Below are 16456 nucleotides of genomic sequence, written 5' to 3' on the forward strand. Positions count from 1 at the left end.
GGAGTTGTACAAGGTCTTGGCAATGATCACTTTTAGTATTTTGCGCAATATTTCACCTCCAGTGTTTTCAGCATTACGCCTTAACATAAATAACATTATCTTAGTGCATTATCAATCTTAGCCATTTTAAATCCCTTTTAACTATTATAAATATGGCCATAAAGACCAAGTTATTTAAGTAAAGTGCAATATTCTATATAAAAGTATCAAAAAGATCTCAGGACATTATAGCAGAATTAGGCCATTTGGCTTATTGAGTCTGCTTATTCGATCCAGATAATTATAAATTGTTAGTGAAACTCCATGTACAACTATAATATTCAATCACATAGAACTGCTACAAACAAGTGAACTGCTACAATTGCTCAAGGTAAATTTTACTATTTTCTGAAGCAGGTTCGAATTATAGCAAATTGTGTCATAAAAGTTGAAAAAACAAACCTCATGAGCTGAAAGGAAGTGGATGTGCAATAGCTTCCTCTCACTGTCCACCAATGGCAAGAAGGTAATGTTGACATCATCATCTGTATTTAGGTTGGCGCCAGCACCTCGATTGTCATAGCCAACATTTTCCATAGCAACCAGTGCAGAGAAGTGGCCCCTTGTATACCCAAGAGCTATAGGGCTCTTCCAACAGAAACTCTGCTCCCATAGCAAAGGCAAATAGACACCTGAGAAGGAGAAAATAAACTCATCAAATACTAATGCTAATTAACAACAATTTTACTAATAGTTCTACTGTTTTTGATCACTGGCACCATTTTCTTTCAGCTCCACCTATTACAGGCATGCACTTATGCACCTTCTAAAGTTCTTGCCTATTTCTCAGAGCATTTTAGTGTGTATAATTTATTTATATATCTATTACAATGTGATGTGCTTCTCTAAGTATATAAAGTGTGGAATAATTAAACAGGTTACAATTTCTAAATTTCATCCAAGTAATTCCACTAATCTTTTAAAAACACCTAATTGCTCTTTTAACAATCCTACTTACATAGCTGAAAAATGTCTCGGGACACAAGGTCAAATACTTAACGGGCTGGAAGGGAAGGATACAATTATAACTAGATGATTACAATCGGGCTAAATGAACCAATCAAAATTTCATCCCTCAAGTTGCACATCTCCTCCATTTATAGTAACACCAACTGTTATTAGATTGTAAACTACATTTAAGTCTTTTTCTCTCAGCTGGAAGACTTTATTCCACCGAACCGATGCAAGGATTGATTGCATCGAACTACCAATCCACTACACAAAAACCTACACTGATGGAGCACATCCCCAAGTATCAATTTGCATAAAGATGATGAAAAGCATAATATTGATTTGTAAAGGATTATAAACATCATGCAAATTATGCAGGCATTCTGCACAGTGAAAGAAGATATTCCTTTTACATTTAATTAAAATGTACAAACTACTTCAGAACACTAGTCTTCTCAGGAATCTGCTGTTCTTATTGGGCCACTAGACAATGATGTTTAGACTCCTAACTGCTTCTTAGCTCAGATGCATTGGGAATGGATAACAGATGGCAGCACTCCCTTCCATGTCCATATTACATGAATGCACAAAAGCCCCTTTGTTATTTTGCACTAAAAATTCAATAATAGTATTATAAATTAAAGCTTTAATGAACTATATGCAATTTAAATGATTCACAAAATTCCTTAAACTAGTGTTGGGCAAATTAATAAATAATGATGCAAATAGTGGAAGTACATCTTTTGCATACCTACAGTAGATTTATGAAATTATCTGTAAGGACAACTTGCAAACAAGGCTTGTCACTGCATTCTAGAGCATGTGACCAACAGTATTAAAACACAGAATATAACAATTATATAGCATTGTTTCTCCATGATATAGGCTACCTTCGTGATCCTACGACCTAACAAATCAATTTGTAGAGGAATGATAGCCACTATATAAAAGTGAGAGGGAGAGGCAAGGCAGATATATGGAACCTGACAGAGTGTGGTAGGAATAGGCAAATAGAGCCAAGTTTTGAGAGGTAAATGCTGAGGAAGGGACTGATAAGTAACAAGTGAAACTACATCAGAGGTGGGGTGTTGTGTGGAGAGGCAGAAAAAAGAAGTAATGTGTATAGTGAACCAGGTGGGGAGGGAACTGAAATAAATATTACTAATAATATAAACACCATACTATGTGACAAAACTTCAACAAGCTATTTAAATCATTAATCTCCACATCAATACTTGTGCACTCAACAAAAAGTAAAAATAAAGTTAGTAACGTGGATTTTTCAGTGAATTCCTTTTACTTAAAGGAAATCTTATCAACATGATGGAGTTAAAAATAATGTATTCTTTAAGAAATATGCAATGCTAGTAAGAATGATGTCCTCCACACTGATAGCAGTTTTCAAATTTGATTGGCTGATGGCATTGCAAAAATTTACATTTATATAGCCTGGGAAATCATATTCCAACTTAACTGTTAGCTTTGGTTTAGTAAGAACAATTCAGGTCAGAAGATTATGAAGTCTAGTTTATAATATCGAATTGTATAACATGTGCCATTCTATTTTAGAAACATTAGCAAGGCAGTGTGTGGAACAATCAGTAGACAAAATGAGTTTGACATTTGCTAACTCCTTACCTTGAAATCGTGTGTAACCCAGAGTCTCGCCACGGAAACTCTTATAGTACTTTACTCCATACACTATAATTGGTCGGCGAAGTATATGTGCCAAAACAAAAATGTGGGTCTGCTCTAGACTGGCTCCAGGCTAAAGTGAAAAAAATAAATGAATTCAAATTAGGTTGATCTCTTATGTAAAGATATAGAAGATACATTTTAAATGTTTCCAACATATCTTTTGTAAACAAAATGAGAATTGGGAATCATGCAATCGACGACCAACTTGAAAAATATGAATACAATCTTGTTAAGACTAGAATTCTGCATGCATTTATGACAGACAGATTTCTCATTTTCACAGATATACTATTTACTCTGAGATTCATGCGAGCAAGGAATTTCAATGCAGCATGTTGTATATGCCAATAAACTAAATTAAATCAGAGTTGTTGGGAGATCCAGGAATACCAAATGTGGAAATTTTGGTAAAAGGTATGTCACATTCTCCCAATCTCTGAGCTTTAATTTTTTATTCTGCTGTTCCTCTGGAGCAAGAAACATCATACAACATACATACATCTGTAATCGTGCAGCTGATGAGATCAGACGTAATTAGGTTTTACCTAGAAATATTAATTCTCCCTTCCCCACTCTACACATGATTCAGCTATAGTCAAAGAACAGTAGAGCACAAACAGGTCCTTCAGCCCACTTAGTTCATGACAAACTATTAACTTTCCTAGTCCCAACAAAGCAGATGAGCTTAGAGTGTGGATCAGTACTTGGAGCTATGATGTTGTCCCATTACAGAGACTTGGATGGCTCAGGGGCAGAAATGGCTACTTAGAGTGCCAGGCTTTAGATGTTTCAGAAAGGACAGGAAGGGAGGCAAAAGAGGTGGGGGCATGGCACTGCTGATCAGAGATAATGTCACGGCTGCAGAAAAGGAGGAACTCATGCAGGGATTGTCTACTCTGTAGGTGAAAGTTAGAAACAGGAAGGGGTCAATAACTCCACTTTTTTTTATTGACACCCAATAATAACAGGGACATCGAGGAGCAGATATGGAGACAGATTCTGGAAAGGTGCAGTAATAACAGGGTTGACGTGATGGGGGATTTTAATTTCCCGAATACTGATTGGCATCTCCCTAGAGCGAGGGGTTTAGATGGGGTGGAGTTTGTTAGGTATGCTCAGGAAGATTTCCTGACACAGTATGTAGATAAGCCTACAAGAGGAGATGCTGCACTTGATCTGGTATTGGGAAATGAACCTGGTCAGATGTCAGATCTCTCAGTGGGAGAGCATTTTGGAGATAGTGATCACAATTCTATCTCCTTTACCATAGCATTAGAGAGAGATAGGTTTAATTGGACTAAGGGGAAATATGAAGCTATCAGGCAGAAACTTGGATGCATAAATTGGGAACAAATGTCCTTAGGGAAATGTACAGCAGAAATGTGGCAACTGTTCAGGTGACATTTGTGTGGCATTCTGCACCGGTACATTCCAATGAGACGGAAAGAATGGTAGAGTACAGGAACCGTGCTGTACAAAAGCAGTTGAAAATCTAGTCAAGCACAAAAGCTTACAAAAGGTTCAAAAAACTAGGTAATGATAGAGATCTAGAAAACTATAAGACTAGCAGGAAGGAGCTTAAAAATTAAATTAGGAGAGCCAGAAGGGGCCATGGCGAGCAGGATTAAAGAAACCCAAGGCATTCTACAAGTATGTGAACAGCAAGAGGATATGACATGAGAGAATAGGACCAATCAGGTGTGACAGTGGAAAAGTGTGTACAGAACCGGAGGAGGTAGTGGGGGTCCTTAATGAATATTTTGCTTCAATATTCACTACGGAAAAGGATCTTGGCAATTGTAGGGATGACTTAGAGCAGACTGAAATGCTTGAACATATAGACATTAAGGAAGAGGATGTGCTGGAGCTTTTGGAAAGCATCAAGTTGGTTAAGTCACTAGGACCAGACGAGATGTACCCCAGGCTACTGTGGGAAGCAAGGGAGGAGATTGCTGAGACTCTGGCAATGATCTCTGCATCATCAATGGAGACGGGAGAGGTTCCGGAGGATTAGAGGGTTGCAGATATTGTTCCTTGTTCAAGAAAGGGAGTAGAGATAGCCCAGGAAATTATAGACCACTGAGTCTTACTTCGGTGGTTGGTAAGTTGATGGAAAAGGTCTTGAGAGGAGAGGCATAAGAAGATTAGGAATAGTCAGCATGACTTTGTCAAAACCCTTACAAGCCTGAATGAATTTTTTGAGGATGTGACTAAACACATTGATGAAGGTAGAGCAATAGATGTAGTGTATATGGATTTCAGCAAAGCATTTGACAAGGTAACCCATGCAAGGCTTATTGAGAAAGTAAGGAGGCATGGGATCCAAGGGGACCTTGCTTTGTGGATCCAGAACTGGTTTTCACACAGAAAGCAAAGAGTGGTTGTAAAGGGGTCATAATCTGCATGGAGTTTGGGGACCAGTGGTATGCCTCAGGGACCTGTTCTGCGACCCCTACTCTTAGTGCTTTTTATAAATGACCTGGATGAGGAAGTGGAGGGATGGATTAGTAAATTGCTGATGCACAAATGTTGGAGGTGTTGTGGATATGTGTGGAGGGCTGTCAGAGGTTACAGTGGGTCATCAATAGGATGCAAAACTGGGCTGAGAAGTGGCAGATGAATTTTAAACCAGATAAGTGTAGGTGATTCATTTTGGTAGGTCAAATATGATGGCAGAATTTAGTATTAATAGTAAGACTCTTAACAGTGTGAAGGATCAGAGGGACCTTGAGGTCCAAGTCCATAGTGCCCTCAAAGCTGCTGCGCAGGTTGTGTGGTTAAGAAGGCATACAGCGTATCGGCCGTCATCAACCGTGGGATTGAGTTCAAGAGCCGAGAGGTAATGTTACACCTAAACAGGACCCGATCAGACCCTACCTGGAGTACTGTGCTCAGTTCTGGTTGCCTCACTATAGGAAGGATGTGGAAACTATAGAAAGGGTGCAGTGGAGATTTGCAAGGATGTTGCCTGGATTGGTGAGTATGCCTTACGAGAACAGGTTGAGTGAACTCGGCCTTTTCTCCTTGGAGCGACAAAGGATGACCTGATAGAGGTGTATAAGATGATGAGAAGCTTTGATCATGTGGATAGGGCTTTTTCCCCAGAGTAAAATGACAATCACGAGAGGACACAGTTTTAAGGTGCTTGGAAGAAGTTACAGAGGAGATGTCAGGGGTAAAGTTACTATCAATCCCTCTACTTCCTCATCCAGGTCATTTATAAAAATCACGCTGAGAGTGGTGAGTGCGTGGAATGGGCTGCCGGTGACGGTGGTGGAGGCGGATACAGTAGGGTTCTGTATAGCTTAGAAAAACAGAAGGCTATGGGTTACCCAAGGTAATTTCTAAAGTAAGCACACGTTCGGCACAGTATTGTGGGCCAAAAGGCCTGTATTGTGTTGTAGGTTCTTTATGTTTCTATGACCTGCACCCTAGAACATAGCCCTCCATACCCCTCCTAAGTTTAGGTACCTACCCAAATGTCTCTTAAATGTTGAGATGAAACAGGAATCCATCCACTGGCAGCTCACACTTCCATCACCCAGAGTGAAAGTCCTCCTCATGTTTCCCTTAAACATTTCATCTTTCATCACTAACCCATGACCTATAGCACTAGTCTCACCCAATTTACATTTCTCTTTAGTCCCTTCACTTTCATTTTCACATATTAAAAACAAACTGATCTAATGATTTAAGCAGCTGATTGCCGAGCCTCTTCAGAACCTATATATAATTAACACATACTTCTACCACATTAGGCACAAAATATTATCACTGCTCAAGAGACATTCTTTGAACTGTTGTAGGAAATTAAGAATCATTATTATCAACCATTGTAAAAAGTATCTAACTAGATTTAAGTGCATGCAAGATACCAGCTAAATATTTTTGCAGTCAATGCTTTTGTTAACCATTTTTGGACTTCAACAATCCATTACTTGCGCCCATTTCCTTATCTCTTGTGCACGGTATTGTTAAATGAAGTTAACAGTTAATCCGATTTAATCTATCTACTTGTTTCAACACTTCTCTTTCCAAATTATAGTGCTGTATGAACTACTTGTCACCTCCTGTCCTCACTTCAAATTTGGGATACTAAGGATCTGAAGCATTTCTCAACTCTGCTGTGTGTGTTATAGCGCCTGTGTGGTTAAGTTTCCAAATATTTATAAATGATTTTTATGGTTATGCATTTTTTAAACAAAAAAAATTATTTTTACCTAATTAGTTGGAACAATAAAATTCAATCTACTGGTGAGAATAATTAACATAAGTAAACACCATATGATAAGGCTAGTTAAAAATGCTGATCAATTAAATTAGGACATTAGCAAAGTGAATACGGTATGCAGGAGATTGGACATTGTGATGGTGCAGAGGGAGATGCATGCCAAGGAAAGGGAAAGAAGGTCATGGGATGGTAAGCAAGGGATAAATGCCAGGAAAGCAGACAAATTTAAGTACAATGGAATCCTTGTAGTGGAACATTTTTAAAGCAGTACAAAATAAAAAAGAGCATTCAAAACATGGAATTCCTCATTACAGTCAACATGAAGCAGATGAAGTGCCTTGTACAGAAAATAACCAAAATTAATTGAAAAGTTGTAACATACTTTTGTACTATCATACTAAAAAAACACACCAAATAAACAGCACATATCATGCTGAAATTATGAAATTATGTTTTACAAAAAGACTTAAGAGAATGATAGCCTGACCAAACAAACAGTAGCCTGAGGGGCAACCTCCTCTTATATTTTGTTTTATTGCCAGACATTCAAACCATGGCCCACAATCAGCAACTGTTTGCTTGCCAAGTGAAGGGAACACCCCGAAGTTTGAAGATAAAGTTGACATTCAATGTTGAAATTACTCTGATGAAAGTTCTTTTCTGTTTAAATTATGGATTTAAATTTATTGCAAGAAATGGCCAAGTAGGAGAGATGAGCATGCTTGTCCAAAATAAAAACAGAACTGAAGAAAGGTCATAGACTTGCTTGCCAGAAAACGTCTGAACTGCAGATTTTTGCTTTTGAAATGTTTTAAGTCTGACTGTAAAAGTCTTCACCATAATTAACCAGAGAATGAGGTTAAACAACTGGCGATTTTGGTGTGGTATACTGCAGGTGAAAAGTTCCAAAGAGCATGACTACAAATGCTGAGTCTTTTTGAAGTCAGCAGTAATGTCATTTACCTGACTTGCAAGAGAGAGAATGAATGCCCAATCTTCCTGCCACTGCTCCTCCCGCAGAGAGAAATGCAACCCAAAGCTCTGAGAGTACCAAGACTCCCATTCCTTCCAGCGTGTATAAAACCTAACAAGGAAAAAGATTAGATGCAATAATTGTATATATGAAAGTAAGGTCTGCAAATAGTACCACTGACCTTACAGTTTGCTCTTCAACACAGAAGTAGCTAGGGCAGGGATATCCAATCAGTGGTTAGGAGACCATACTGTTCCATTCTAATGACCTATGAAATTCCACCATGCACAAATCCAAAATGTACCTAGTAGAGCAAGCTCTTCTCTGGGATCTCATTGCATTAAGAGCACGGTGGTGTTGTTCAAGTTAGGGTAAGTTTCAAGTTGATTACAAGCTAGATCAGGCAAGGATGGAGGAGATGGGAGTTTTCAAACTCATATAGCAGGAGGTGCTAGATTGTACTGAAACATCCTATGTATTCCAACTTACTAAAAATGAAACTGCAACTTGGCGAGTTAAATATGAAATAAGTATCAGGAAGGAATGAATAGTTTAACAAAAAAGTCGCTATAAAGAATAAGCATAAAGCTTGCACTTACGTAATACATTAAAATACCATCTTTAAGAGCCACATGAACAGTAGTCAGACCTCAGCTATGTTCACATCCATATGACAAACTTATCACCAGTAAACACATTCTAATTGAAGCTAATAGTGAACCTAGTTAATTGATGCACAAGCCCATGTACCACCACTAATATACAGCATTTTGATAGCACTCTAATTGATATAAGATGAACTGTGAAGGGGAGCAGGCAGCCACTAAACAGTGACTAAAGTCTAGACTTTCTCACAAGAGGAAACACTCCTCCATTAAAACCATTTAGGAACTTGTCTGCTTCAATCCAAGTCATCCCTCACACTTCCAAATTCTGGTGGATCTAAGCCTAGCCTGTATAGCCTCACCTCATAAGAAAAATCCACCCATTCCTGTGTACATGAATTAAGATTATGTATTAACATTCTTATTTAAATTTGACAAGATTTGCACACAGAGCTTCAGAACCTTAATGTGCTGAACAACTGAGGAATAACCTTCCTACTTTGATTTGCAAGTTTTTATGTCTATTAAGCAGCTGGATAGAAATTAGATTGAAGCATAAACTAATTTACACTGTAAGTCAGCTGTATTAATTTCTTCAGATTCAAAGCAAATGTGAACATGATTATTTTTGTAAATTTCCACCCTTTGGTTTTCATTACCCACTGGTGTATACAAGATTTTGAAACAATAAATAAATGTTGATATTAAAAGATGTTAGAAAGACAACAAGCAACTAGATTTAAAAAACTCTCAGCTCCAAGAATTAGGTTAGTATAGAAAAGTAGAATGCTAAGACTCAATTAGGACAACAGCAAATATGACCAATCTCAGTAAAAAGAAATATGGGAATAGGCCAAAATCACTGGACTGATAGGTCATCGAAGCCTATAGAATAATAAATTAAATTTTCAAGTGTGTGAAAGCATATATTGTTTTTTGATGCATGCCCCTCATTAGCTGTTAAAGCCATGCTGCTGGACTTTGGGGTGAGGGGGGCTATTACAATAGATTATTGGAATCTTCTGCATTGCTCAGGCAAGTCCCAGTATGGACAGAAAGGATACCAAGCTAACAAGATCCTGAACTTTAAAGAGCAATCTCTAAACTTATATCAATTCACAGAAACAATTTTATAAAAGCAATAATTACAATGTTAGTTTGAAGTGTCATTACTTGCTTTAAGTCAATTACAAGAACTTGCTGGAGCACTTTTATAGATTGAACTGAACAAACTTTCTTTGCAAATATCAACATTGTAGTTAAAACTCATACCAATGTGAGCAGTCATGCAAGCTGTCATGAAGAGCTTTCCGCAGAACCGAATCTTTGTCATAAATACCCCACGTTGCTTGTAGTACTGAGTCAAGCAGACAGTCACCTGCTGTGCGATTCCAGAGAGCATACAGTCGGCTATCAAGACGGCTTCCAAGTTCCAAAGACCAGTTTATAATAGGGGACTCCTCTTCTAATTCTACAAATCCAGAATATGAGATTTAAAATAACCAACTAATCTGCAAATTAAAGGTTATCAAAAATACCTTATCACAATATTGACACTTATGAAATAATTGGATTTATTTAAAGAAAAAAGGTCTTCAATGCTCCAGTTGTTAGCAAGTGGTTGGCACTTACCTTAAGAGCATGGGTTAGTTCATAAATCTCCGGACAGTCAATCCTCAAATAGATAATAAATTGGACTTTTGTACTCAAAGGTCAAACAATTAACTGCTGACAGCAGGAATGAAGAAAACTGACCCACTCCTGCACATCTTATGGGACAGATATAGGCCATACACTCCCTGGAGCATGTCACGTAATTAAAACCATTAAACTGCTTCTTCACATGAGCAGGGGAAGAAAAAGAGAAGGAGGGCGAGAGACTGGTGGCTGGGTGTGGTGAAAAAAGGCAAACCCAGGACTTCACATAGTAACACACACAAAATGCTGGTGGAATGCAGCAGGCCAGGCAGCATCTATAGGGAGAAACGCTGTCGACGTTTCGGGCCAAGACCCTTTGTCAGGACTAACTGAAAGGAGAGATAGTAAGAGATTTGAAAGTAGGAGGGGGAGGGGAAAATGCAAAATGATAGGAGAAGACCGGATGGGGTGGGGTAAAGCTGAGAGCCATACAGGTGACTGGCAAAAGGGATACAGAGCTAGAGAAGGGAAAGGATCATGGGACGGGAGGCCTAGGGAGAAAGAAACGGGGAGGGGAGTAGCAGAGGGAGATGGAGAACAAGCAGAGTGATGGGCAGAGAGAAAAAAAAAACAACTAAATATATCAGGGATGGGGTAAGAAGGGGAGGGGCATTAACTGAGGTTAGAGAAGTTAATGTTCATGCCATCAGGTTGGAGGCTACCCAGCCGGTATATACGGTGTTGTTCCTCCAACCTGAGTGTGGCTTCATCTTGACAGTAGAGGAGACCATGGATAGACATATCAGAATAGGAATGGGATGTGGAATTAAAATGTGTGGCCACTGGGAGATCTGCTTTCTCTTTCTTTTTATTAGTTTTTTAATACATTTTCTACATAACTACAGATAGAAAAACCCCAGATCGAAATGAAGAACATTGATACAGTGCAAAAATAAACATACAATAATAATATGATACAAAGAAAGATAATTGAGAAAGCACCCAAATTGAGGACATGTAAAATTAGTATCCTCCCCAAGCCCCGCAACAAACAAAAAAAAAACTCCAGACCAACCACAACACAGTATAGGGAATATAAATCAGGACAATCAAACCCCCAAAACTGTAAATACACTTAGCAACAGAAGATATTAATGCCTACTACCAACAAAAAAAGGAGCTGAAAGCAAGGGACCGAAAAAAAAACCCTAGTTAAGAGGAAGGTTATGAAAGTACTCAATAAAAGATCCCCAGACCTTATGGAACTTTAAATCCGAATTAAGAACTGAATAATGAATTTTTTCAAGGTCTAAGCAGGCCATAATATCGTTAAGCCACTGAGCATGCGTGGGCGGGGCAACATCTCTCCATCTAAGGAGGATTAAACGTCTAGCCAGGAGAGAGGCAAAAGATAATATTCGACACTTAGTTGAACTCAGACGTAAATCTGTCTCACCCCAGAAACTGAACAAAGCAATTAAAGGGTTAGGTTCTAGGTGGTGATCCAGAATATACGATAACGTTATGAAGACATCTTTCCAAAATTTCTCCAAGCTAGGACAAAACCAGTACATATGAATGAGAGAGGCCTCGCCCCTTTTACATTTATCACAAAGCGGACTAATGTTAGGGTAAAATCGAGATAATCTAGATTTAGACATATGGGTTCTATGATCAATCTTAAACTGTAAAAGGCCATGGCGAGCACAAAGAGAGGTTGAATTAACCGATTTGAGAATCGAGTCCCAAGTCTCATCAGATAGGGAGGTATTTAGATCGTGCTCCCATGCCGTTTTAATTTTATCCACAGGGACACATCGTAGGGCTGCTAATTTATCACAAATAAATGATATTAAACCTTTACCTAGTGGATTAATAGGAAGAAATAAGTCCATAACATTTTTCTCAGGCATTTCAGGGAAGTTAGGAATTAAAAGAGTAATAAAGTGTCTAATTTGGAGATATCTTAAAAAAATGAGCATTGGGCAGATTGAACTTAGCAGAGAGCTGTTGAAAAGAAGCGAAGCGATTATCAATAAAAAGATCTTCAAAATGTCTAATGCCCTTCCTATACCAATCACAGAATGCTGAGTCATACGTAGTAGGTAAAAAAAGGTGATTATGTAAAATAGGGCTAGAAAGGGAAAAACCATGGAAACCATAAAATTTCCTAAACTGAGCCCATATACGCAAAGTGTGTCTAACAAGAGGATCAACTATTAATCTGGACAAACTACTAGGGAGTACAGAGCCAAGAAGTGCAGAGATAGATAATTCTTTAGTGGAGCTCAACTCCATTGCCACCCAATTAGGGCACTCGGGGTGGCCATGGAAAAAGGACCAAAAGGTAGCACAGCATATATTGGCTGCCCAATAGTATAAATGAAAGTTAGGTAAAGCCATGCCACCCTCTTTTTTTAGATTTTTGGAGATAAGCTTTATTAATTCTAGAGCGCTTGTTCTTCCACAGATATGACAAAATAATGGAGTCTAAGGAATCAAAAAAAGATTTAGGAATGAAAATTGGGATTGATTGAAATAAATATAAAAGTTTAGGGAGAACATACATTTTAACAACATTAATACGACCTACCAAAGACATAGAAAGAGGTGACCATTGTAACAGACTCTGTTTAAGAGATCTGCTTTCTCTGGCGGACAGAGGATAGGTGCTCAGTGAAATGGTCTCCCAGTCTGCATCGGGTCTCACCAATATATAAAAGGCCACACCGGGAGCACCAGATGCAGTATACCACACCAGCCAACTCACAGGTGAAGTGTCGCCTCACCTGGAAGGACTGTCTGGGGCCCTGAATGGTAGTGAGGGAGGAAGTGTAAGGGCAGGTGTAGCACTTGTTCCGCTTACAAGGATAAGTGCCAGGAGGGAGATCAGTGGGAAGGGATGGGGGGGGATGAATGGACAAGGGAGTCACGTAGGAAAGCAGAAGGGGGGGGGGGGGAGAGAGGGAAAGATGTGCTTGGTAGTGGGATCCCATTGGAGGTGGCAAAAGTTACGGAGAATTATACGTTGGATCCGGAGGCTGGTGGGGTGGTAGTGATCTACTTCACATAGTAGACCACTTCTTTGCACTGCTCCAAATTAATCCTGGACCATTCAAGGAAGACATACACAGTGTATAATTTTAACTAAACTCTAATAACCGTCAGAAATATTATCAATTTAAATAGAATTTTAAAAACTACCTTTCTGTACATCCCGATCAAGCACCTCATCAAACAGCTTTTCCTGGACAGACGGTGGGAGATCTTCAACATCTGCAAGAAATAAATGACAAATTCAGATCATACAATTTCACTCATTCTTAACACCAATCCACAAATACGTAAAATTTCTGGTATCTAGCAAGTTCCTGGACCATAAAGCACTTATGCAATTCCATTTCATATGTTCATTTTTATTCATTCTATTCCATGTTCGAGACCAGCATTTATTGCTCATCCATAATTGCTCAAGGAGTTTACCATCATGCTGTCGTCTTCAGTCCTGCTGATAATGAACAGGCTTTGGGGGGGGGGGGGGGTGTGATAGTCCAAACGTATTTCCCAGTCAACAGTGACCACCAGGATGTTGGTGATGAGGGATTCATAAATGATAAAATCACTGAGTATCAAAGGCTAGTAATTAAAAGACTCGAGTTGGAGATGGCCTCTGATTGTGACTTGCTACATACTCAGTGGCCACCTCATGAGATACACCAGCACACCTGCTTGTTAAGGCAAATATCTAATCAGCCAATCATGTGACATCAGCTCAATGCATTAAAGCATGTGGACATGGTCAAGAGGTTCCATTGTTGTTAAGACCAAACATCAAAATAGGGAAGTTATATGACTCAGTGACTTTGACTGTGGAATAATTACTGGTGCCAGGCAAGGTAGTTTAAGCATCTCAGAAACTGCTGATCTCCTGGGATTTTCACACACAATAGTCGCTAGAGTTTGCAGAGAATGGTGCAAAGAACAAAAAGCATCCAGTGTGCAAAAACAGCTTGCTAAGGAGGTCAAAGGATAATGGCCACACTGGTTCAAGCTAACAGGAAGCCAACAGTGTTACAACAATGGTGTGCAGAGAAGCATCTCTGAATGTACAACACATCAAACCTTAAAGTTTGGGAGCCGGCTCAGTGGGACATGGTAACGGAGAGGAAGGTTTATGTAATCTATAAGATTTATAGTTGGTGGCCACTTTATTAAGTACAGAAGATATCTAATAAAGTAGCCACTGAATATAAAGGTTGTGCACATCTAGAACTTCTTGCATACAGGTGAATAGAAACATTATGCAATTAGCTAACATCCCCAATTCTCAACGTATGGTCAGTAGACGGAAGTGGTGGGGGGGGGGGGGGGGGAACTTGGTGGAATTTTGTTCACTGGAAAAAATTTATATTCATACCATCAGGCCACCTTCCTCTATTCCCCATTCTGACCTTTTACTTCTTATCTGCCTATTACTTCCCCTTGGGTCCCCTCCCCTACCCTTTCTCCTTTTGTTTACTCGCTCACATGTTTAAGGCATATATTAGAAGTAAAGGTTCAATAATAATATTGCAGGTTTGATGGAAATTAAGCTTCCACAATGACTACAGTTACAAAATAATTAAATGAATATCAATGTTCTAACATTCAGAAAGCATCCATAAAATTCACATCTGAATTGTCAATCGTACTGCAAAGGAATAGAAAATTATAACAACAATAACTTGACAGAACTTGTTCTACACAGGAACAGGTTGCATTTGCACATTCAGGATTGCTAATCTCATCAGCAACAAGTAATTAATAAAAATTTGGAACAAGTAGAAAGATAATATATGAAGCAGGATTAAATGCAAATGTAAAAATATTTTTAAGACTAAGATGCATTCAGAATTCTAATGAATACACAGAAAAGTTTCTGCCCAAATGGAAAGTAAGAAGACATGAGATACAAGACCGCAGATGCTGGAATCTGGAGCAAGAAGCAATCTGTTTCACATCTGAGGTGTGGGGGGAGGCAAAGGAATTGTAAATGTTTCTGGTGTAAACCCCGTATTAACAATTCTTCTCCCCCATTAATGGTGCTCAAACTGCTAAGCTCTTGATAATAGATGGATTTTGGCTTTAAAAAATGCACAAGAGAAGAAAAAGCACCATGTCATTTGTCATCTGGCACTTAATCTCTTACCTCAACATAACTTTCCAGACTTTCACCATAATTCCAATTGCCTTAATATCAGTAACCCGTTTTTGAATCCAGTCAACAATGAGGCTCCTTTCACCTCTTCTATTCCCATCATCCAGGGTCTCACTCTTACCCAAAAAGGCAACAATTAATTTGCATTTCATCCAGTCTAGTACTGACTGTTCACAATGTGGTCTCGCTCACGTTGGATATTGGGAAAACCAGGGATTGGGTATTCACTTTGCTAAGTGTCTGTGCTCATTCTGCTAGAATGAGCCAAAGCTTTCACATGCCTGCCGCTTTAATTCAACTTACCACTCAAACTCCAGCCTCTGACTGGGACCTCCAGGATTGCTATATTAAGCCCCAATGCAAGATCAAGCAAGAATCAACCTCATGTTTTGTCTGGCACGCTGCAATGTACTAGACTAAATACTGAATTCTCAAACTTTAATCAACCATCTTTTGTTCCCGTTTGTATCAGGGCTGGCTGTTTTTACCTACAATTGCCCATTTCCTCCTCCTCTCATTTGTACAGTCTGGTCTCCTGGACATGCCCTTGATTCGATCTATACAAAATTATGGAGACACAATGATGTGTTCTGATGTGTTGACCACCCTTCTGCTCCACAGTTAAGACCTGTAAACAATACTGTTACCTGACCTGCTGAGTTCCTCCAGCAGTTTTTTTGCTATACAACATTAGACTTTACAGCATTAACAACATATTAAATACAGTAGCTCCTTGACAATATTTCACCCTATCAGAGAAATTCCCATTACTGCCCACCTTTCACTTTCTCTGTCACCCAGTCTCATTTGTTTCCTTCTCACTCTGAAGATCTAAGATTTGATAAGTTAACAGTTTCCTTTCACAGGTGCTGCTTCACCTGCTTACATTTCCCAGCAGTTTTTGTCAGTTAAAATCTAACTAAAGCAATTTTCTGAATAAAGCTTATACTCTTCTTCAAAATGAGGAAAAACACAAAATTTCTGGTACATTTTACTTAAGCTTCTTCAAATTATTTTTTCAAATCACCAACATCCTCTTAAGTTGTTACAAACTCCAATGAGTATGGACACAGCCTGGTCAAACATCACACTTGTCAATCCAGTTACACCAGACATCAAGCTGG

The 16456-nt window shown here is 38.9% G+C and overlaps 1 protein-coding gene across 3 annotated transcripts in view; it reads right to left on the reverse strand.

Annotated features, from left to right (window-relative positions):
• LOC140715431 (ubiquitin thioesterase ZRANB1) overlaps positions 1–16456 on the reverse strand; it is a 71749-nt gene that overhangs the window by 3375 nt on the left and 51918 nt on the right. For all 3 annotated transcript variants that reach the window (XM_073027612.1, XM_073027611.1, XM_073027613.1), the window contains exons 5-9: positions 13340–13411; positions 9770–9968; positions 7883–8003; positions 2629–2758; positions 442–671 (exon numbers count right to left, since the gene is read on the reverse strand). In XM_073027612.1, the coding sequence (XP_072883713.1) occupies positions 442–671; positions 2629–2758; positions 7883–8003; positions 9770–9968; positions 13340–13411 (752 nt within the window). The remainder of the gene's footprint in view (positions 1–441; positions 672–2628; positions 2759–7882; positions 8004–9769; positions 9969–13339; positions 13412–16456) is intronic.

The sequence above is a fragment of the Hemitrygon akajei genome, chromosome 23 (assembly GCF_048418815.1).
Source record: "Hemitrygon akajei chromosome 23, sHemAka1.3, whole genome shotgun sequence".
Classification (NCBI taxonomy): domain Eukaryota; kingdom Metazoa; phylum Chordata; class Chondrichthyes; order Myliobatiformes; family Dasyatidae; genus Hemitrygon; species Hemitrygon akajei.